General features: G+C 47.8%; 1 protein-coding gene across 3 annotated transcripts; it reads left to right on the plus strand.

Moving 5' to 3' along the window:
• Positions 1–424: 424 nt before the first annotated feature.
• On the plus strand, positions 425–22,202 carry LOC149304344 (asialoglycoprotein receptor 1-like). Of its 3 annotated transcripts, none has more exons than XM_089480607.1 (10): positions 425–456; positions 7,801–8,057; positions 10,110–10,211; positions 12,228–12,353; positions 12,540–12,635; positions 14,449–14,520; positions 16,526–16,618; positions 18,038–18,189; positions 18,333–18,439; positions 21,792–22,202. In XM_089480607.1, exons 3-10 carry the CDS (start codon positions 10,142–10,144, stop codon positions 21,940–21,942), a joined length of 867 nt encoding a protein of 288 aa, XP_089336733.1. In that variant the 5' UTR covers positions 425–456; positions 7,801–8,057; positions 10,110–10,141; the 3' UTR covers positions 21,943–22,202. The 3 variants fall into 3 exon arrangements, with proteins under 3 accessions (XP_089336733.1, XP_089336732.1, XP_089336731.1); XM_089480606.1 differs by lacking the exon at positions 425–456 and adding an exon at positions 938–960; XM_089480605.1 differs by lacking the exon at positions 425–456 and adding an exon at positions 4,656–4,772.
• The last annotated feature ends 532 nt before the right edge of the window (positions 22,203–22,734 follow it).

Genomic DNA, 22,734 nt, shown 5'->3' on the forward strand with positions numbered 1-22,734 from the left:
AGTTCAAAACCACAAGGTTGGTTGCGTTCAGTTAACTCTGCAAATAAGAGGAGAGGAGATTGGCCTATGGGTGTTTTGTAGGTTGTGGATGTTATTGTTCTACGATGTATGGCCAACATGGCTATCCCAGGATATGTTTTCTTGCCCTCCCTAGTCAGCTCAGGGAAAAGAAAACTGCTGCAGCCTCTCATAACTTGTGTGTTCCTCCTCATAAATAGCTTTTGCCATCTTGACCATACTCTAAACTTGCTTGGCCACATTTGTCCTGGTTTTAATCTATTCAATGTTGGAAGATCTGCGTTGGTGGTTCCTGAGCCATCAACCTCCAGTTCTTTCTATACAAATATGATGATAATAATACAGCGCGCACACGGTGCCAATCCTTGGTGACTGTGCGGGGAAAGTAATCTACCACATCAGATAATTTATGAAGCGCTGGATGAGACAACCTCCAAGGTATCTTCTTGCTTTTGCAATTATGGAGTTTATCACACGGGAGGCCTAGTGCTTAAATCCCATGCAGAAATGGGATTTAAATCCCGGAAAAATCCCACAAAAGCGGGATCGTTTTCAGACTCATTGGGGGCATTGAGCATTAATGCAAAAATAACCCGCACAGAAAGTGGACAAAATCGGCCACTTTTTACTTTCGGGAGAAAGTAAATTTTGTCCACTTTCTGTTAATGCCAGATTAATGCTCAATGCCACAGATATAATGTGAAAACGACCCCACTTTTGCTGGCTTTTAAATTTTAAATTCCATTTCTGCACAGGACAAACCCCGTGTGGTAATAATAATAATAATAATAATAATAATAATAATGTTTATTTATATACTGCTTTTCCAAATTAGATCAAAGCGGTGTACAACAGGAAGTACAATACAAAGTCAAAATAAAATATAACAGGCCTCTCCCCCCGTCAAGATGGTGGTCGGAAGGAGGGCATTTTCTTCTTCAGGTAGGCAGTTGGAGCTAGCCTGCCTCTCTCCCCTCAAGATGGTGGCTGAAGGGAGGCCTTTTCTTCTTACAGGCAGGCAGTTGGAGCTAGCCTGCCTCTCTCCCCTCAAGATGGTGGCTGAAGAGAGGGCTTTTCTTCTTACTGGCAGGCAGTTGGAGCTAGCCTGCCTCTCTCCCCCCAAGATGGTGGCTGAAGGGAGGGCTTTTCTTCTTACAGGCAGGCAGTTGGAGCTAGCCTGCCTCTCTCCCCCCAAGATGGTGGCTGAAGGGAGGCCTTTTCTTCTTACAGGCAGGCAGTTGGAGCTTTGCCTGCCTCTCTCCCCCCAAGATGGTGGCTGAAGAGAGGGCTTTTCTTCTTACTGGCAGGCAGTTGGAGCTAGCCTGCCTCTCTCCCCCCAAGATGGTGGCTGAAGGGAGGGCTTTTCTTCTTACAGGCAGGCAGTTGGAGCTAGCCTGCCTCTCTCCCCTCAAGATGGTGGCTGAAGGAAGGGCTTTTCTTCTTACTGGCAGGCAGTTGGAGCTTGCCTGCCTCTCTCCCCCCAAGATGGTGGCTGAAGGGAGGGCTTTTCTTCTTACAGGCAGGCAGTTGGAGCTAGCCTGCCTCTCTCCCCCCAAGATGGTGGCTGAAGGGAGGCCTTTTCTTCTTACAGGCAGGCAGTTGGAGCTTTGCCTGCCTCTCTCCCCCCAAGATGGTGGCTGAAGAGAGGGCTTTTCTTCTTACTGGCAGGCAGTTGGAGCTTTGCCTGCCTCTCTCCCCCCAAGATGGTGGCTGAAGGGAGGGCTTTACTTCTTCAGGCAGGCAGTTGGAGCTAGCCTGCCTCTCTCCCCCCCAAGATGGTGGCTGAAGAGAGGGCTTTTCTTCTTACTGGCAGGCAGTTGGAGCTTTGCCTGCCTCTCTCCCCCCAAGATGGTGGCTGAAGGGAGGGCTTTTCTTCTTCAGGCAGGCAGTTGGAGCTTTGCCTGCCTCTCTCCCCCCAAGATGGTGGCTGAAGGGAGGGCTTTACTTCTTACAGGCAGGCAGTTGGAGCTAGCCTGCCTCTCTCCCCCCAAGATGGTGGCTGAAGGGAGGGCTTTTCTTCTTACAGGCAGGCAGTTGGAGCTTTGCCTGCCTCTCTCCCCCCAAGATGGTGGCTGAAGAGAGGGCTTCACTTCTTCAGGCAGGCAGTTGGAGCTAGCCTGCCTCTCTCCCCCCAAGATGGTGGCTGAAGAGAGGGCTTTTCTTCTTACTGGCAGGCAGTTGGAGCTAGCCTGCCTCTCTCCCCTCAAGATGGTGGCTGAAGGGAGGGCTTTACTTCTTCAGGCAGGCAGTTGGAGCTAGCCTGCCTCTCTCCCCCCAAGATGGTGGCTGAAGAGAGGGCTTTTCTTCTTACTGGCAGGCAGTTGGAGCTAGCCTGCCTCTCTCCCCTCAAGATGGTGGCTGAAGGGAGGGCTTTTCTTCTTCAGGCAGGCAGTTGGAGCTAGCCTGCCTCTCTCTCCCCAAGATGGTGGCTGAAGGGAGGGCTTTTCTTCTTCGGGCAGGCAGTTGGAGCTAGCCTGCCTCTCTCCCCCCAAGATGGTGGCTGAAGGGAGGGCTTTACTTCTTCAGGCAGGCAGTTGGAGCTAGCCTGCCTCTCTCCCCCCAAGATGGTGGCTGAAGGGAGGGCTTTTCTTCTTACTGGCAGGCAGTTGGAGCTAGCCTGCCTCTCTCCCCCCAAGATGGTGGCTGAAGGGAGGGCTTTTCTTCTTCAGGCAGGCAGTTGGAGCTAGCCTGCCTCTCTCTCCCCAAGATGGTGGCTGAAGGGAGGGCTTTTCTTCTTCGGGCAGGCAGTTGGAGCTAGCCTGCCTCTCTCCCCCCAAGATGGTGGCTGAAGGGAGGGCTTTACTTCTTCAGGCAGGCAGTTGGAGCTAGCCTGCCTCTCTCCCCCCAAGATGGTGGCTGAAGAGAGGGCTTTTCTTCTTACTGGCAGGCAGTTGGAGCTAGCCTGCCTCTCTCCCCCCAAGATGGTGGCTGAAGGGAGGGCTTTTCTTCTTCAGGCAGGCAGTTGGAGCTAGCCTGCCTCTCTCTCCCCAAGATGGTGGCTGAAGGGAGGGCTTTTCTTCTTCGGGCAGGCAGTTGGAGCTTGCCTGCCTCTCTCCCCCCAAGATAAATCATAACCTCCTATGATTCATGATTCTCAAGAAAGCCACACTTTTCTTGTTCTGTAAGGGAATCCATTTATTTTTTTAGCTGAACAAGTGCAATAAAAATGCTTTCCACCAAGAATAAATTACCAGGAAAGGGAAGATTTGGAACAAATAGCCTTTGCTACAGTAAAAGTCCCCACGAAAGTGAGAAGTGAAACTCTGCTGAACTGGCCACATGCAGAGTTTCTCTGTCCTCAGGGTCACCAGGCATTTCTTGGAAAGACTGAGAGGAATTCATAGAATCTTAGAGCTGGAAGAGACCCCCAGGGACCCTCCAATCCAGCCCCTTTTGGGTGGTATAAGATTTAGAGTTAAAAATAAGAACCCAGCTCAAATTGGGAAGAAAGGGTTGCAGTTCATGCCAGGGATTGTCTCAAAGACAAATCTGGACCAACGGAAATATTGTTTGGATATATAATGATACGGTGAGCACCAACCTGGTGTAATGGTTGGAGTGCTGGACTATGACTGTAAAAGAGGGTTTGAATCCCCCTCTGCTCAGCCATGGAAACCCATTTTGGGAAAGTCCCACTCTCTCAGCCTCAGAGAAATCATAGAATCGCAGGGTATCCGGTCCAGCCCCCTGCCATGCAGGAACTCTCAATCAAAGCTCCCCATTGACAGATAGCCATTCAGCTTCTGCTTAAAGACCTCCAAGGAAGGAGACTCTTTTCCTGCAGTTTGCATCCATTGCTCCAGGTCCTGTTCTCTGGAGCAGCAGAAAACAAGCTTGTTCCCTCCTCAATATGACATCCCTTCAAATATTTAAACAGGGCTCTCATATCACCTCTTAACCTCCTCTTCTCCAGACTAAACATCCTCAGCACCAAATCCCCTCTGGACTTGCCAAGAAAACCCCAACATGAGAGGGACACAACAAGTTAAAGGGACAAATACAGCAACACATTTGGCCTGTCTGGAGCAGCCATAAAGGAAATCCACTAAATCCACTGGATTTACTTAGGTGCAACAACTGTCAATGAGTCTCCTCTAGTCAGAATTATTAACCCAAGGAGTCCAACCTAGGCTGCATCTGCCCTGCAGAATTAATGCAATTGGATACCGCTTTAACTGCCATGGTTCAGTGCTATAGAATCCTGAGATTTGTAGTTTTGTTTTGTTTTGTTTTGTTTTTTAAATTAGATTAGAGATTTTTTAAAGATTTAGCCTTCTCTGTCAGGGAGAAATGCAACAACAAATTACAGATCCCAGGGTTCCATAAGATGGAACTGCACCACTTAAAGCGCTGTCAAACTGCATTAATTCTGCAGTGTAGATACAGACCTAATCATGTGAGCCTTGGGCTTCAACACCACTGATTTGTCCCAACCAAAGTAGACCCACTAAGTCCATAAGTTTTCCCTATGTGTTGACTCACTTTTCAACAACTAAAATTAATGAGGTTGTTATATCTGGGCCTAGGCAATAGGCTTCCAGCCTCAGAATGTATGGTTTTCCAGCCATTGAAAAGTAACGGGTCTCTCAATTTCATCCTAAGTGGTGCACTATCAAACTCAACAAACCACATTTGAACAACGTTAACAGGAACTACAAATTGCTCAAACATGGAAGGGGGAAATCTGTCAGCAAGAAAGAGAAGTTGTGGTGCAGTCCCGTGCAGAAGAACAAAAGCCTTCAGGAAGCTTGGAGGTTAGTTTAAAAACCACTGAAACTGAAATTCAATGGGCAATTTGTACCCGCAGCTCAGAAAGGGCTGGGCACTGAGAAAGTGGAATAAAAAATTAAGTTTTGTTACACTGTTGTTGCCCCCCCCCCCCCCATCATAGCAATGGATTCTGCATGTATATATTTTTTAAAAATCAAAACAGCAAACCTTGAGTTTGCCACTATAAGGAACATTTTTCTACTAAAGTGTATACAATCAGTCCTTCGTCTCTGCAGGGATTTTATTCCAGAACTGCACCACCACCCCAGATGCCAAATACCATTGGATAGGGGTTGGCAACCTCCGGCCCGTGGGCCGGATGCGGCCCGTGGGGGCCTTTCCGCCGCCCCCTGCCCACTCCTGCCGCCGCCGCCGCCGATTGCGGCTTTTCGCCACTCCGGGCAAAAACAAAATGGCGGCAGCCTAGAGGCGAAGTCTCGCACGACCACAGGAAAGGTTGCATGAGACTTCGCTGCCATTGGCGGCGGCCTCTAGGAGGCCTGTTGCCATCGCTGGGGCCCTGCAACAGGGCTCCGGCGGCGGCGGCGGGCCTTTGGGAGGCTCAATGCTGTCGCTGGGGCCCTCCAACAGGGTTCCGGCGGCGGCAGCAGGCCTCTAGGACTTTTTTGCCGGCCTCTGATGGGGCCTGGGGCTCCGTCAAGGGCCGGCAAAGAGGGGGAGGCCTCCAGCACTGGCGGCCCCCGACGGCTTTTTTGCCGGCCTCTGATGGGGCCTGGGGCCCCGTCAGGGGCCGGCAAAGAGGAGGAGGCCTCCAGCACTGGCGGCCCCCACTGACTTTTTTGCCGGCCTCTGACGGGGCCTGGGGCCCCGTCAGGGGCCAGCAAAGAGGGGGAGGCCTCCAGCGCTGGCGGCCCCCGCCGGCTCTTTCCTGGCCTCTGACAGGGCCTGGGGCCCCATCAGGGGCCGGCAAAGAGGAGGAGGCCTGGCCCCCGGAGGGTGGAAGCTCCGCCCCCGGCATGCGGCTCCGCCTCCAGATGGTGGAAGCTCCACCCCAGCACACAGCCCCGCCCCCGGAGGGTGGAAGCTCCACCCCCTAGCTTCAGCCCCCCCAGTTGTCTGAGGGACAGCAACCCGGCCCCCGGCTTAAAAAGGTTGCCTACCCCTGCCATAGGACCTCAAGTCCTATTATAATCAATGGCAGTGCAACATGCATGCAACCACCTTGGCATGGCTGCATGCATGGGTCACCATTGATGAGAACAGGGCAGGACCATTTGAGGATGCTCCAGGGATGGCAAGCCTGTCAATACAAAGGGCCAGCTGTACAATGGGACTTGAGCATGCACAGATTATGGTATCCACAGGGGGTCCTGCAACCAAACCCCAGTGGATGCCAATGGTGGCATCCCTGTGGTTGGTGTCACCTGGTGCAGAGAGGGCAAAGTGCCTCCTCTCCTCACCGTCTGCCCATCAGACTGAGCACCTGTGCAGGGCCTGGCATGGCAGTTGTGCCGGACTCTGATGGCAGTCCCCTTACCCAAAGGGTCCTCAGAAGACAGCATGACTCCTGGGAGAGCAGCCATGCCGAACTCCGAAGGCAGCACTCCCAAAGGCAGTCCCTCAAAAGGCCTTCATAATCCTGCACAAGTGCTGGGAGAGCGGCCATGCCAGACTCTGAAGGCTCTGCCCCCCAGCAATGGCCACTGCTGAAGGGGGGCCAGTTTAGGGTCCAGTGCAGCTGCTTGGGGAAGAAGGAAAGGGAAGTGATGCCCTTTCTCACTCACCCAGTAGCTGTGCCAGTCCCTCCAGGTGTATCACCTCATTGCATGCATTGCACACACCTCTCTGGAGTGTCACCTGGTGCAGTCTGCACTCCCCTAAGGACGATTCTGGATACCAAGGGCCCACTATTTTGCACTACGGTGCAAGTGTGTCCAGAGGAAGGTAACCAAAATGGTGGATGGTCTGGAAACCATGCCTTATGAGGAGCGACTTAGGGAGCTGGGTATGTTTAACCTGAAGAAGAGAGGGTTAAGAGGTGATATGACAGCCCTGTTTTAAGTATTTGAAGGGGTGTCATTTGAGGATGGTGCAAGCTTGTTTTCTGCTTCTCCAGAGAACGGGACACAGAGCAATGGGTGCAAATTGCAGGAAAAGAAATTCCACCTCCCCAGTAAGAACTATTCGACAGTGGAAGATGCTGCCTGGAAGGGTGCTGGAGTCTTCTTCTTTGGAGGTTTTTAAATAGAAACTGTATGGCCATCTTTTGAGGATGTTTTGATTGTGTCTTCCTGCATGGCAAAATGGGGTTGGACTGGATGGTCCTTGGGGGTATCTTCCATGACCCTATAATCTGGACAGTTGGCCCTCTGTATCCACAGAGTCTGCATCCATGGATTCATCCATCTACAACTGGATTTTGTCATTTTATATAAGGGATAATATTTTACATTGTTGTGTGCCTTCAAGTTCTTTCCAACCTATGGTGACCCTAAGGCAAATCTATCATGGGGTTTTCTTAACAAGAGTTGTTCAGAGGAGGTTTGCCATTGCCTTCCCCTGAGGCTGAGAGAGTGTGACTTGGCCAAGGACTCCCAGTGGGTCCGACACTATGCCAAACTGCCATTTTACTAGGCCACTGTATACTTAATCTCCGTTATCTGCTCTGAGGAATAATGCTAAGAAAGCATTGAACTTCTCCCCAGATTTCTCCCATTTCCAATTCTAGGCCAGGAATCCCCCTTCATCATCTAATGGGGCAAGACCTCGCCACAGTTGGCTTTTGCTTCTGATGACAAAGGGAAAAAGTTGCTGACCTTTCTCAAAAACAGAGCAAAAATAGTTTTCTGCAAAAATAGTGATAATCACTACACCATCTATATCCATTTTGGGGCACTTTTTTTACTCGGTGTGGCTCCCCTTCTTTGGGGTAAGCCCTTTTCTGAAGAAAGCTTGGTGGTGACACACTTCCACTTTTTAAAGGAAGCCTGAGAGAGGAGAGTGGGCATCTGTGCCATTTGCAGGAAAGAGTATTCCCTTCTGATCCCACAGGTGCCACTGTGCATTTTTGTGAACATTTTAAGCTTGGCGAGGGAAGCGTATTGACAGTACAAAGATCAACAGAGGCGGGGAGAGCGTCAGTCGAAGAGGACCAGGGGTCAACGGACAGAGAGCCATAGAATCCCCCCTGAACCCCAGGAAGACCAGGAAGGGGACACCAAAAGACTGGACACTGCCCACTCCCAACTGGTTCAAACCTATTCCTATCTCCCTTTGCAGTGACTTATTTGACCCACCCGGAAACTGAGGTGAGTGGGTAAACCATGCCCTGGCCTAGAGCATGCTCAATGGAATGTGCCAAGAGGTTGGCATTTTGTTGGGGGAAAGCAATAGTTGGGCACAGTTGGCTCTCCACATTTATGGCTTTGACTTTTCCCAATTTGATTATTCACGGATTGGATTAATATGTTCTCTCTAGGAATCTCCAAGTCCTCCAGCACAATTCTGCCAGAAATTGACCATAGAGTTGTGTTGGAGAGCCTACAAGTTCCTAGTTGTTCTCTAGGCATTTGTAGGTCCTCCAGCGCAGTTTCATGGCCAACGTCTCACTGATCTTGACCACAGAATTGCCCTAGACAACCTATATCAGTGATGGTGAATCTTTTAGAGGCTGAGTGCCCAACCTGCAACTCAAAATCAACTTATTTATTGCAAAGTGCCATGTCCCTCTGGCTTTCTAGTAACAAACTCTGGCAAACTCTGTGCTTGGGGGATGGCACATATGCCCACAGAAAGGGCTCTGAGTGCCACCTCTGACCCATGTGCCATAGGTTTGCCATCACTGACCTAGATATTGCTAGAAAGTTGTTATCTCAAGCAAATAGTGGTGTGTGTTTTTTATTTGCAGTTTTCCCACTTTCACGGGAGCCCTGTGCCCCTGACTCCAGCAAATGTGAAAGGTCCACTGTAGAAGTTTTTAAAAGCATTTTCACTCTGTTTATATTCTGGAATGAATGACTCTCTAACTGATGAGGAGGGCAGAAAGGCCTTGCCTCAAATCCTGTGTCCAGTTCTGGGCCCCACAATTCAAAAAGGATGTTGACCAGCTGGAGCATGTCCAAAGGAGGGCCACCAAAATAGCGGAAGGTTTGGAAATTACCAAACCCAATTTAGGGAGCTAGGGATGTTTGGCCCCAAGAAGAGAAAGTTAAGAGGGGACATGATAGCCATGCTTAAGTATTTATTAAATATGGAGCAATCTTGTTTTCTGCTGCTCCAGAGAAGGGGACACGGAGCAATGGTTACAAGCTACAGGAAAAGAGATTCTGCCTAAACATTTGGAAGAAGCTCCTGAGAGTAAGAGCTGTTTGATGCTGCCTCAGAGGTTGGTGGAGCCTCCTTCTTTGGAGGATTTTAAACAGAGGCTGGATGGCCGTCTGTCACTGGAAGGGCTTGGATTGTGTATTCCTGCATGGCAGAAGGGCATTGGACTGGATGGGCTTTGAGGTGCCTTCCATCTCTAGGATCCTAGGATTCTAAGGCAAAGGACCACCATTGAATAACAGAACTGGTGCCTTACTACTGTTGTAGTAAAGAGGGCACTGGGCTCTGCTGAGAAGTTTTGCCAGAGGACTACAAAGTGGCTGCAGGGTTTAGGATACTGCAAATGCCCCAAACAAGAAATTTTGTGAGCTCTGACTCCTCCAAAGGCAACGAGTTCAGAATTTCAACACAACCCACAGTCTGGGGCACAATGCAACAGAGAGAACACTCAGTTCAGTTTTATTCGTTGGATTTCTTGCCTCGCTTTCTCTTTGGTCTGGAATGCCAAACGATCCTCATTCTGACTCCTCCTTTCTGAAGCATCTTGATGCATTCCTGCTCAAATGCCACTACACTTTGGAGAGTTCATTTAAAATTCTGACTACAATCCAAAGTGGATCTTCCACTCGGCTATCATCAGAACCATTGGTTTATATTTATCACTGACTTGTTGTTTGTTGATTTATATTTATCACTGATTTGATGTTGTGTGCCTTAGAGTCACTTCTGACTTACGGCAACCCTAACACAAACCTGTGATGGGGTATTCTTGGCATATATGTTCAGAGGAGATTTGCCCTTGCCTTCATCTGGGGCTGAGAGTGTGTGACTTGCCCAAGGGCAGTTTATTTCCATGGCTGAGCTGAGCAGATATTCGAACCCTGGTCTCCAGGGTCACAGTCCGACACTCAAACCACAACACCACATAACAGTCATAGCTAACATTCACTGTTTTCTTCAACTTGATTATTTTGGTACCTCCTTATGTATCTCGCACCCAGGCCCTCACGCTCACACACTGTTCTGTGTCTCTCCAGGCCCTTGTCCCTCTTCCGGAGTCTGTGTGACAATGAGCCAGGATTACCAGGATCTTACCTCTTTGGACGTAGAGGATATGGGTGGAAAACCTATCCAGAAAGGTGGGTGCGCCAGGTGGAAACTCTTATTGTGGAAAGATCATGAGGAACTGGATTGGATCAGGTCCAAATACTCACAGTGAGGAGTCCCTGCATCAGTACTGGATTTGCACACAAGCGAAGGAAACTACAGTTCAGGGCTTTGGATGGTGTGGAACCTGCAAATACAAATAGCATACCCTCATTCAGAAACTGCTATGCAAAGGGATCTTGTAGCACTTTTGAGAATGACTGAAAGAGAGACGTCACTAACGAGCTTTCATAGGCTTCAAGGGAAAACAAGCCAGTTCTGAGAAAAGACAGGCCAGGCTCTGGGGGAAATGAAGCCAGTTCTAAGGAAGACAAGCCAGGCACTGAAAGGGAACCAAGCCATTCTTAGGAGAGACTGGCACATCTCCCAGGGGAAAGAAGCCAGTTCGGAGGGGAGACAAACCAGGCCCTTGGAGGGAAATCAAGCCAGTTCTAAGGATAGACTGGTCCATCGCCAGGGGAAAGAAGCCAGCTCTAACAGGAGACAAGAAGGGCTCTGAGGGGAAACAAAGTCAATTCAAAGGAAAGATGGGTCCATTTCTCAAAGCAAAGAGGCCAGTTCTGATGTAGCTCTGAGGGGAAGAAAAGCCAGTTCTGATAGCAATAATAGCAATCGCATGTACATTTCTATACTACTTATCAGTGAACTAAGCATTCTCTCTGCGGTTTACCTGGAATATTGTGTCCAGTTCTGGGCACCACAATTCGAAAAGGACATTGAGAAACTGGAGTGTGTCCAAAGGAGGGCGACTAAAATGGTGAAAGGTCTGGAAACCATGCCCTACGAGGAACGACTTAGGGAGCTGGGGATGTTTAGCCTGGAGAAGAGAAGATTAAGAGGTGATATGATAGCCCCGTTCAAATATTTGAAGGGATGTCATATTGAGGAGGGAGCAAGCTTGTTTTCTGCTGCTCCAGAGACTAGGACCCGAAGCAATGGATGCAAACTGCAGGAAAAGAGATTCCAGCTCAACATTAGGAGGAACTTCCTGACAGTAAGGGCTGTTCGACAGTGGAACAAACTCCCTTGGAGTGTAGTGGAGTCTCCTTCCTTGGAGGTCTTCAAGCAGAGGCTGGATGGCCATCTTTCGGGGATGCTTTGATTGTGATTTCCTGCATGGCAGGGGGTTGGACTGGATGGCCCCTGTGGTCTCTTCCAACTCTATGATTCTATGATTCTATGATTCTACAATCTGTAAGCCAATTGCCCCCAACAAACTGGGACTCAAGAGGCTGTCCAAACTGGCCTGAAAGGCCGACCTGGGATCACAGTCAGGCGCAGTGTCTTGATGACACACACCTGATTCTGCCCCTCCGGGTGCCATGCACTGCTCCAGATGGTGCACTGTGCTGTGTCTAGATGATGCAGTGACGAAGGGGCACCACATAGCCACACCACCGCGGCTATGGCACCCTTTTGAGGGCGCAAAAAGGACCTGCTTTTTACGGCTCCTTTTTGTGTCCTTGGAAAGCTGGGTTGGGACCACAGTGTCAGGTTGCCATGGTCCCAATCCGGCTGAAGAAGAGGTGGTTGGATACTGGCTCTTCAGGGCTGTTTGTACAGCCCCTCATTTTACCAAGCTATGAAAGCATGGAAGGCTGAGTGGACCTTGGAGCCCTGCCTGGGATCGAACTCTCAACCTTGTGGTTGCAGGACCAGCGTTTAAGCTCCGAAGGGAAATAAAGCTAGCTCTAAGAAGAGACAGGTCTGTCTCTCAGGAGAAACAAGCCACTTCTCACGGGAGACAAGCCAGGCTCTCATGGGAAATCAAGGCAATCCTAAGGAGAGACAGGTCCATCTCTCAGGGAAAGAAGCCAGTTCTGAGGGGAGACAGGCCAGACTCTGAGAGGAAACAAAGCCAGTTCTGAGGCTGACATGAGACAGGCTCTGAAGGGAAACAAGTCAGGGAAACCATGTCAAGGTGGAAGGCCCTTGCTCAGCCAAGGAGGCCGGCATGGGTTCCTGACCCCCATCTCTCCTTTCCTCAGTGCCGGCAAGGCTTCCTCCGAGCCCAACGTGGAGCCGCCGTCTCTGCCCCAGCCGCCGCTTGGTCCTCGTCCTGCTGGGGCTCTGTGCCGCCCTCCTTCTTGCCGTCATCGTATTTGCTGCCAAAGGTGAGCCGTTTTGTCAGGGATGGCACCAAGCAGAATAAAAAGGGAGACGTTCAAAAGGAAAGAGGATGTGTGAGGAAGATGCAAGGAGCTGGCAGCCTAAGCAAAATGGGGGGCCCACAAAATGGATGGAAGTAGTGAGCATATGAGTTTTCCCTCTTTTCATCTCTCTCCTTTCTCCACCCGCAGGAAGTAACCACCGTTCTCAGATAAACAGCTTGAGGGAGACTCTCCAAAGCCTCAATGGGACTGTGGCGGAGGAGATGGCCAGCCTGCAGAGCAGAGGTAAGGGACGGAGGCATTGCAATGGTGGACGACAAGCGTGTTTTTATTCCTGGTTGCCTCTATGCTTGAGTCTAGTGTTTCTGCTTTTGCCATTGTTAGATGGAACATGAACCAAAGCAGTCATCAAAGAGCTCGTGATCTGGAGCATACAAAACCATACAAATGGAAGGGACCCCAAAAGGCCATCTATTCCAACTCCAGCTACAGTCTTTGGTCCCTCCAGATGGGGACAATATCATTGGGAATTTGTGGCATTGGCTGCTGACATTCTGGAGTTCTATTAAAATATCCAAGCAACGTCTCTATTTTCTTGGACTATTTTCTGGCAATTCCTGGCACCAGCTGCAACCTTTTATTCCCACCCTTGAATGGGTTTCATTTTGATCCCAAGATTTAGCACAGGGGTAGGCAACCTGCGGCCCGCGGGCCGGATGCGGCCCGGCGAGGCCTTGGGACCGGCCCCAGCCCAGTCTTGCCACCGATTGCCACCGGGGCCTTTGGCGTCTCGCACGGGGGCACGGTGGGGCAATTTCTATAGAAGGCTTAGAAACATGCATCTTAACATTTTTTAAAAAATCAGCAAATTTTTTCGTGTGTCCTCCATTTTTTATTTAAAAAGTGCCCTCCATTTAAAAATTTTGTCCTACATTTGTCCCGGTTTATTTATTTATTTAAAAAATTATTTAATTATTTATTTTTTGGCTTCGGCCCCCCAGTTGTCCGAGGGACACCAACCCGGCCCCCGGCTCAAAAGGGTTGCCTACCCCTGATTTAGCAGAAGAACCATCCGTCCTTCTCATCTTCTCCTTTCACTTTTGATTTAAAGAGTGATTTTAAAGATTTAAAGGGGGGAGGGGCATCAGTGAAAATTCTCTTTTAAAACATTTGTTTAATTCAGAGGAGAAAATGTGCCCTTCGGACCAGGTCAACAAACCACCTTTAGAAGAACCCTAGAGCAGACCCCCCAAATTGCTACAAATAGCCCCCCCACCCCCCCACCCCAGCAAGGAATGAAACCAAGGGACATGGAGTTGATAATAACTAAGATGACCCAGCAAAACCCAAAAGAGTAGTGCTTTGAGAACTGTGCGTCTTTAGACCAATCTGGAAGAGTGAGAGATGGCCATCTAACCTCTGTTTAAAAGCCCCCAATGAAAGAGAGTTCACTACCTTCCGAACAAGTCTCTTCCACTATCAAACAGCTCTAGCCATTAAAAAAAGCTTCCCCTAGCATTTACTCTCCTGCAGTTTTTAATCCATTGGATCATGCCCTACCCCTATAGCTGCAGAAAGCAGTCTTGCTCCATCTTCCACAAGATGGCACCTTCCCACATTTAAAGATGGCTTTATCCTGCCACCACTCCATCTTCTCTTCTCCAGGCTAAACACACCCAAATTCTCTTAAACATTCTTCACAGGGCTTGGTTTTCAGACCTTTTGTCATCTTCCTCTGGAGGGTACTGCAATACCCTTTTCTGCACCCAAGAAACTCCCATAACATTCACTCAATCTTTCCCTTAGGCTGCTGCCACACTCCAAAATTCATCCAGTTTGACACCACTTTAACTGCCATAACTCCATCCTGGGATTTGTTTGTGAGAATATTAGCCTTCTCTGCCAGAGAGCTCTGGTGCCACAACAAGCTACAAATCTCAGGAGCCATGGCAGTTAAAGCGTTGTGAAACTGCATTATTTTTGCAGTGATCTGCACTGGGTGTCAAATATATTAGGTATGCTACTGAAGCCAAGTAATCTAGAGGGCTGGTGGGGTGGAAGCTCCTTCTATCACCCAACCCTCCTTTGTGCATTGCAGGAAAGGATGCGGATGCAAAGGTTACACAGATAGAAGGAACAGTAAAACAACTGACAGAGGAAGGAGAAACAGGTGAGTCCACCAGGGCCAATGTACAACACTCTTTTTTCCTTCTGTGTATTGCTATTGTTTATGACAGCTAGTATGATGTTGTGGTTTGAGCATTGGGCTAGGACTCAAGAGATCAAGGTCAGAATCCTAGTCCAGCCACATAAATGCATCAGGTGAGCAAGTCACATTTTCTCAGCCTCAGAGGATGGCCATCGCAAAACCCCTCTGAAGAAACGTGCCAAGAAAACCCTATGATAGAGTCACCTTACAATTGCCATAAGTTGGAAACGACTTGAAGGTATGTATCAACAATTAATTGCTATTGCTATGCACAGCCAGGTCTGCTTAATGCAACCTTCTTGTAGGATTTTCTTGATCAGATGTCTTCAGAGGAGGTTTGCCACCATTGTCTTCCTCTGTGGCTGAGAAAGTGTGACTTCCAATGAATTTCCTGGGCTGAACAGGAATTTGAACCCAGGTCTCCCAGAGTCCAATACTCTCCTTCACACTGGTTCTCCCCTAATGTGTCCAAACCACTCAATTTTGGACAGTGATGGGGTATTTTGAGGTCTTGTAACCCCAGGCCAGCCACACACTGCCTCCATTTTATAATATCTCAGAGTGATCTTCTGCTCATTTCTGGTATTTCAGGGGTGTGTGTGTGATCTGGGGCTGTTTTGGGGTGGAGTGAGCCCAAACAGAACAACAGTACAAAGGCAAAGTTGAATAGTGCAGTTTTGTGGCTACTATCTTTTCCCCGCTGGCCAGCATTTTGGGGAGGGAGGGACCGGGAGGTTGCGGGGTTCCAGAGGGAACCACAAGGCAGAGAGCCACCATTTCCGCCCCCAGTTTATGGTGTGCGTTGCTGAGTTTGTCAAGTAATGAATTCCTGCTAATGCCAACCGTGGGTGATCCTCTGCCCATCAGCCTGGCAGCAAAACAAGGCCGCCCACCGGAGAATTTTCTGCATTTTTGGGAGACTCCTTAGCTATATAGAAGAAAATAAATTGGCAAATAATGGGAAAAGAAAGAGATTAGATAGATAGATAGATAGATAGATAGATAGATAGATAGATAGAATTTTTATTTATTTACTTTATTTATATGCCACCTTTCTCGCAGGCCAGTACCCACAACAGATTAAAAGACATTTACAAAAAATGATGATGATGATGATCTTATATCCCATCTTTCTCCCAACATAGGGACTTAGATAGATAGATAGATAGATAGATAGATAGATAGATAGAATTTTTATCTATTTGTTTACTTTACTTATACGCTGCCTTTCTCCCAGGCCAGTCCCCAAGGTGGCTTCCACAACAACAGATTAAAAGACATTTTAAAATAAAGACAGATATCATCATCATCATCATCATCATCATCTATCCCACGTTTCCCCCAACATAGGGACTTGGATAGATAGATAGATAGATAGATAGATAGATAGATAGATAGATAGATGCAGACAGACAGAGATACAGTGGGTTTTGTTATCTGTCTGTCTGTCAGATAATCTTGATTCCCTACATTTGGGAGAAAGGCGGAATATAAATAACTGAAATAATAATAAAATAATAATAGTATCCTTCTGAGATCCAGGCAGGAATCCTCAGGCTTTTGCACAGATCAGTGGTTGTGGTCATCATTGTTATGTGCCTTCAAGTCATTTCCAACTTATGGGGTTGGGGGGGGGGGGGTTGGGGGGGCTCTGTGGCCATGTTCTAGAAGAGTTTATTCCTGACGTTTTGCCTGGGGCTGGCATCTTCAGAGAATGGGGCTTTCTTGGCAAGATTTGTTCGGAGGAGCTTTGCCCTTGCCTTGGTCTGAGGCTGAGAAAGCATGACTTGCCCAAAGTGGTTTATGCGCACGAAAAGGGCTGTTGCATCCGAAATGCTGGCATTCAGTCATTTAGAAGATGATGTGTATGAATTCACGATTCATGGTTTGTTTAACATGATGGATTTTTGCCCCTGCTGTTGTTAACCAGGCTTTCCTCCTAAATATCAATTTCTTTGCTTTCCAGCTCGTACACGACTCCAGGGGCAAGTGAACGAGTTGCAGAAGAACTTGAGAAACTTGAATTGTGACCTGGAGAACTTTAAACGCAATCGATCAGGTCAGGACAAAACGGAGGAGCAGAAGCTTTTGTTTTGGGGGGGGGGGGGAAATGGAGGAGAGCATCTGAATGGGAAAGCACATTTACCAAAAAGTGTACAGAAAAGGCCATCACCTGCCAAAGGCGAAAGATCTGAGAGGACCAAGTCAGGACTCTCTTAAGCCCTGAGATTTGGGGGTCAAAACCTAGGACCTAGGGGTTACTCCTTGTAAAATCATGGCAGGCTGGCCTTGGTGGGCTTGAAAGGGCTTAGTCCCAGGTGATCCTATTAAGACCTTTGCCTTAGGCATCAACACCAGTTGCACAGAGAATATCCTTCCAAAACAACAACAACAACAACAACAACAGCCCATCAAAGCTAACCAGTGAGGAAAATATCAGTCTACACAGACTTGCTTGACATGCTTCCTCCTGCCTTGCAGACTGGGGCTGCGTCTACATTGCAGAATTAATGCAGTTTGACACTGCTTTATCTGCCATGGCTCACTGCTGTGAAGTTATGGGACAGTGGACCCTTGGTATCCACGGGGGTTTGGTTCCAGAATCCCCAGTGGATACCAAAATCCATGGATGTTCAAGTCCCATTAGATACAGTGGATAGTAAAATGGTGTCCCTTATATAAAATGGCAAAATCAAGGTTTTCTTTGTGTAATACACACACGCGCGCGCACACACACACACACAAGCCATGGATGCTTGAATCCATGGATAAAGAATCTGGGGATACAGACGGCTAAGTGTACTTAGCCTTCTCTGCCAGAAAGCTCTGGTACCATAGCAAACTACAAATCCCAGGATTCCATAGCAATGAGCCCAGGGGTATCATTAGAGGGTGCGGACCACAACTAAAGGGGGGATAATAATAATAATAATAATATAATATACCCCGCCTCTCCAATGACACCACTGCTCCCCAAAGATCTGCCTTTGGGCAGAAACCATCTGTGCCATTCATCTGCCTCTTTTAAAATGCTGAAGAGAGATGGGGTGAGTAGGTGAGGCACACTGGGAAGAGAAAGGAGAGGGTTTTTAAAAATGTTTCAATATTTAATTTAAAAAATAAAAATAAAAAGTAGTTTATATATATATATATATATATATATATATATATAATTTCTTCTAAAAATCATCCTCTAGGTTGAATTTATGTAAATCCTCCACTGTCATTATTTTGGTTTTCTTTATGTCCAGCAACAATCCTGCCTTTGCACTTTCTTGCTTGACCTTCATTAGCAGTTGTTCCAGGTCTCTGAGGTTTTCTGCTAGTATTATGGTGTCATCTGCATACCTAAGATTATTGATGCTCCTTCCTCTTGTCTTCACTCCTCCTTCTTCTTTGTCCAAACCTACTCTTCGTATAACATTTTCTGCTTGCAAGCTGAACAGATAGGATACAACGATGCATCTTATATTCCCAGCCAGCCCAGAAGCCTGCTGTCCCAAGAACTGGGTTTCCTTCCGCAAAAGCTGTTACTGGGAGTCCATAGCACAGAAGTCCTGGGAAGACGCCAAAGCAGACTGTGAGGCCCGCTATGCCCACCTGGTGATCATCAACTCCTACGAAGAGCAAGTAAGTGGGGAGACTTCTCCCACATATGGCAGCCAGCTGGACATTAGGTCTGGGCAGTTGTGGGGTAGCAGCTCCCTTGCCTTTTGCAATTTAGGGCTCTGCGTGTTTTAGTTTTGCATAAATTGCCTCTTTTCTCCCACTAGCAATTTGTGGCCGTGCGCGTGAGGCCGAATTATATGTGGATTGGCTTGACCGATGCCAGCGGGGCGTGGAAATGGGTGGACGGGTCACCCTACACCATTAAAACAGAGTGAGTTGACTACTGTGCCAACTTTTTCATAATAAGACACTAGGCATGCCTGAAGCCTTTGGCCATATAGTATCCGCCTTGTCCTCTCTGCTCCACCACATACCAGTTTTCCACTGCCCACATTAAACTTTCTCCATAGAATGGCCTACATGAGGACTCCCAGGACCTCCAACCATGAGGTTTTTGGACAAGAAGTCCCAGTATCCCACCTAAGTTCCCGATGAGATGTCCCATCATCAGTCATGCACAACCACCAGCATCATTATCATCATCTTTATTTACAGTTGGCCCTCTGTATACACTGATTTTTTATTCACGGATTCAAGCATCCACAGATTGAAAATATTCCAAAATACATAAATTCCAAAAAGCAAACCTTGATTTTGCCATTTTGTATAAGGGACACCATTTTACTATGCCATTGTATTAAATGGGCTTTGAGCATCTATGGATTTTGGTATCCATGGAGGGTCCTGGAACCAAACCCCAGTTGGATACCAAGGGCCCACTGTATTTACATCCTACCTTTTACCCAGTTTATTCAAGGCAGCTTGTTGTTGTTGTTGTTGCTGTGTGCCTTCAAGTTGTTTCTAACTTATGGCGACCCGAAGGCAAACCTATCACGTTTTCTTGGCAAGATTTGTCCAGACAGAGGGGGTTTGCCATTGCCTTGCTGTGAGGCTGAGAGAGTATGACTAAGTAAGTAAGTAAGTAAGTAAGTAAGTAAGTAAACTTTTATTTGTATACCGCCTTTCTAAGACCAAGGCGGTTTCCAACATTCCACATAACAATAACAATATGACAATATGTCAATATAAACAGTATAAAATCACAAAAACATAACATTAAAAACCTTATACAATAAAAACAATAAAAACCACCACTCATGCCAGCTGACATGTTGACGAAGGGGGCGAGGAGAGAATAATTCAGGGGTCAGAGAGTCAGGGGTAAGCCTGCTCAAATAGGAATGTTTTTAACCCCTTCCTAAACTGAGTAAGGGAGGCGGCCGAGGGGAGCTCAAAGGGCAGCGCATTCCAGAGGCTGGGGGCCGAGATGGAAAAGGCCCTCCTAGTAGTAGCAACTAATCTGGCCTCTGGAACCCTTAGAAATTGCTGCCCGATTGATCTGAGGGTGCGGGGCGGATTGTACGGAGAGAGGCGGTCCTCTAAGTACCCTGGGCCCAAGCCATTTAGGGCTTTATAGGTAACAACCAACACCTTGTATTGCGCCCGGAAGCGAATAGGCAGCCAGTGTAGGTCTTTAAGGACCGGTGTTATATGACTGGCCCTGGTTGTACCAGTGACCAGTCGTGCTGCCATATTCTGCACTAATTGCAGCTTCCGGGTATGATACAAGGGCTGCCCCATGTAGAGCGCATTGCAGAAATCCAAACGAGAGGTTACCAGAGCATGTACTACAGTTTCAAGGTCCCTCCGGCCCAGGTAGGGACGCAGCTGGTGTATCAGCCGAAGCTGATAACAGGTGCTCCTGACTGTCACACTTACCTGAGATGTAAGGTGAAGCGACAAGTCAAGGAGCACCCCCAAACTGCGTATCGAGTCCTTCACAGGAAGCGTGATCCCGTTTAGGACAGGTGGAACCACCGCCGTTCCCGGACCAGGGGAACCTATCACGAGTACTTCCGTTTTCTCTGGATTCAGGCTGAGTCTGTTTTCCCTCATCCAGCCCATTACCGACGCCAGACAGGCCACGAGAGGAGAGATGCCATCCCCGGTCACTGCATCAGTCGGAGACATAGAGAAAACTATTTGGGTGTCATCAGTGTACTGATAACCCCGCGCCCCATGTCTCCGGATGATCTCTCCCAGCAGTTTCATGTAAATGTTAAAAAGCATGGGAGACAGGATGGCTCCTTGGGGGACCCCAGATGTAAGGGCCCTCCTGTCGGAGCACACGTACCCCAGCTGCACCATCTGGAACCTCCCAGAGAGGTAGGATCGGAACCACTGGAGCGCAGTGCCCCCGATTCCCAACTCTTCCAGGCGCTCCAGAAGGATACCATGGTCTATCTATGGTATCGAAAGCTGCTGAGATGTCTAAGAGCACTAACAGGGACACGCTACCCCTGTCCATGCCCAGACGGAGATCATAGACCAAGGCAACCATAGCAGTCTCAACCCCGTAACCCGCCCAAAAGCCGGTTTGAAATGGGTCTAGATAATCCGTTTCATCCAAGATCGATTGAAGCTGGATCGCAACCACCCTCTCGATCACCTTCCCTAAAAATGGCAGTAGCGAAACTGGCCGATAATTGTTATGCATCAGGGGGTCAAGGGAGGGCTTTTTGAGCAGAGGTTTTACCGTGGCCAATTTTAAGCTCGATGGAAATTGCCCATCCCTCAGAGATGTATTAATAATCCGGTGTAACATTAATCGCCCAATGGCCCTCCATGGGTTTACACAACTGAGTTGGGTTTGAAACCCTTGTCTCCAGTCATAGTCTAATGCTCAAACTACTACACCAAGCTGGCTCTCTCAAGGTAGCTTATTACAATGGACCAAAAAAAAAAATGGAGGGACCCACGCAGTTAAAATCCACAAAATAACAAAATTAAATAGTGAGTAAACTACAGTGTGTGTGTGTGTATTAAAACCAGCCTTTTTGTCAACCTAGACAATAAGGACATCAAACTACTGTATATATACTCATGTATATGTCTAGAAATTTAGATTAATATCTATATATCTATATGGGGAAAGGCAAGAGTTAATCTGCCTTAGAAGCACTGATCCCCTTCTACTCTCCCATCCAGCCTCTAGTAATGCATTGTTATAATTTTAAAGTGTAAGCTGCTCCGATTGTTTGTAACAGAGAAGTGGGATAGAAATAAAAGTTTTATTATTATTATTATTAGTAGTAGTAGTAGTAGTAGTATGAGCACAAGTAGTTATGCCTGCTGGAATTTTGTAAGTTCTTTGGCATTGTTTTCCTTTGCTTCACCCTTTACATCCTTCATTAAATGCCCTTAAGTTTTGCTCTCAACTTATCCATGGGTCATATCAAAATCCATAATGATGGCCCCAAAACCTGCCCTCGACTTATATATGAGGTCGATTTATAGTCGAGTATATATGGTATTAAAAGAGTTACTGTACCTTAGATCAAACACAGATTAACCTTTTTATAAACCAAGAGGACAACAAACATCACAAATGGAAAACTATAATAGTTGTTCAGGCTGGACGGGCATCGGACAATCCGTTGAGATAGAAATGTCTTTGTGGGAGTGGAAGGACTATAGGATGGGTACCAGTCTCACCAGACAACCCAGCTGGCTGGGGGATTCTGGGAGTTCTCATCCAAAAAAGTTACTTTTTCTTCCCATAGGGAATGGTGTCCGGAGCAGCCAGATAACTGGTACGGCCACGGTCTTGGTGGTGGAGAGGATTGTGCCCACCTCACCAGTGAGAGCTGCTGGAACGACGACCATTGCTCTCGCCTCTATGGCTTTATTTGTGAGATGGAGGAGGCCAACTAAAGAGAAGGGAGACTTCCTTCCTTGAGCAAAAAGGGCCCTCTTGTCATCTGCCTTTGAGAAGGGATCCCAAAGCCAAGAGATATTTGACTGCTGGCTGTCGGGAGGAGACACCATCGTCTGAAACAACTCTCCCCTTCAGTCCTAAAATGTCCGAAATGGAGGAGAAGGACCAAACATAGGCCCCCCAAAATATTAAAAATTGGACTGAGTCCTGTTACTGATCCCAACTAGAATGGACCCATTAAAATCAGTAAGGTTTACCTATGCATCGACTCACTTTTTAACAATTGGTTCAGTGCAGCTACTCTAGTCGGGACTCATAATATATAGGAGTCAGGGCTTTTGTGGAAATATTGTGGTGATGCTGTGAATATTTGTGCATTGATTTTGGTATGCATGGGGTTGCTTCATTTTGGGGGGTACAGGGTATAGTGGAAACCACTGGATGTTTTGGACTATGACTTCCAGAAGCAGAGCTTGGAACCATGACTTTTTTGGACTATGACTCCCAGAATGATTCTGGGAGTCATAGTCCAAAAAAGTTATGGTTCCAAGCTCTGCTTCTTTCCTCCATCACTCCATTCTCCGTCAGCTTTCTCACTTGTCCCCAAAAACCTTTCACTTCCCATACAGAAAGCGCACTGTTTGTGAACAATCTGTTGCTCACAGTCTCCCCTAAAGCAGTACAAAGATGTAAATTATGTTTCAAATCAGATTATAGTCAGCAGGCAAAAGGCAATTTCTGGCATAAGATATTCACAATCTGATTGTGCAGTTCATGCCAGTTAACGT

The sequence above is a fragment of the Sceloporus occidentalis genome, unplaced genomic scaffold, assembly GCF_023333645.1.
Source record: "Sceloporus occidentalis isolate IW3139 unplaced genomic scaffold, rSceOcc1.0.p SCAF_14, whole genome shotgun sequence".
NCBI classification, from domain to species: Eukaryota; Metazoa; Chordata; class Lepidosauria; order Squamata; family Phrynosomatidae; genus Sceloporus; species Sceloporus occidentalis.

Bases quoted from the DNA above. Each gene is read 5' to 3' on its own strand.
- LOC149304344 (XM_089480607.1), top strand. From the start codon at position 10,142: ATGAGCCAGGATTACCAGGATCTTACCTCTTTGGACGTAGAGGATATG. The intron at 12,354-12,539 runs GTGAGCCGTTTT...CTCCACCCGCAG, and splicing joins CATCGTATTTGCTGCCAAAG to GAAGTAACCACCGTTCTCAG. The intron at 16,619-18,037 runs GTCAGGACAAAA...TTATATTCCCAG, and splicing joins CTTTAAACGCAATCGATCAG to CCAGCCCAGAAGCCTGCTGT.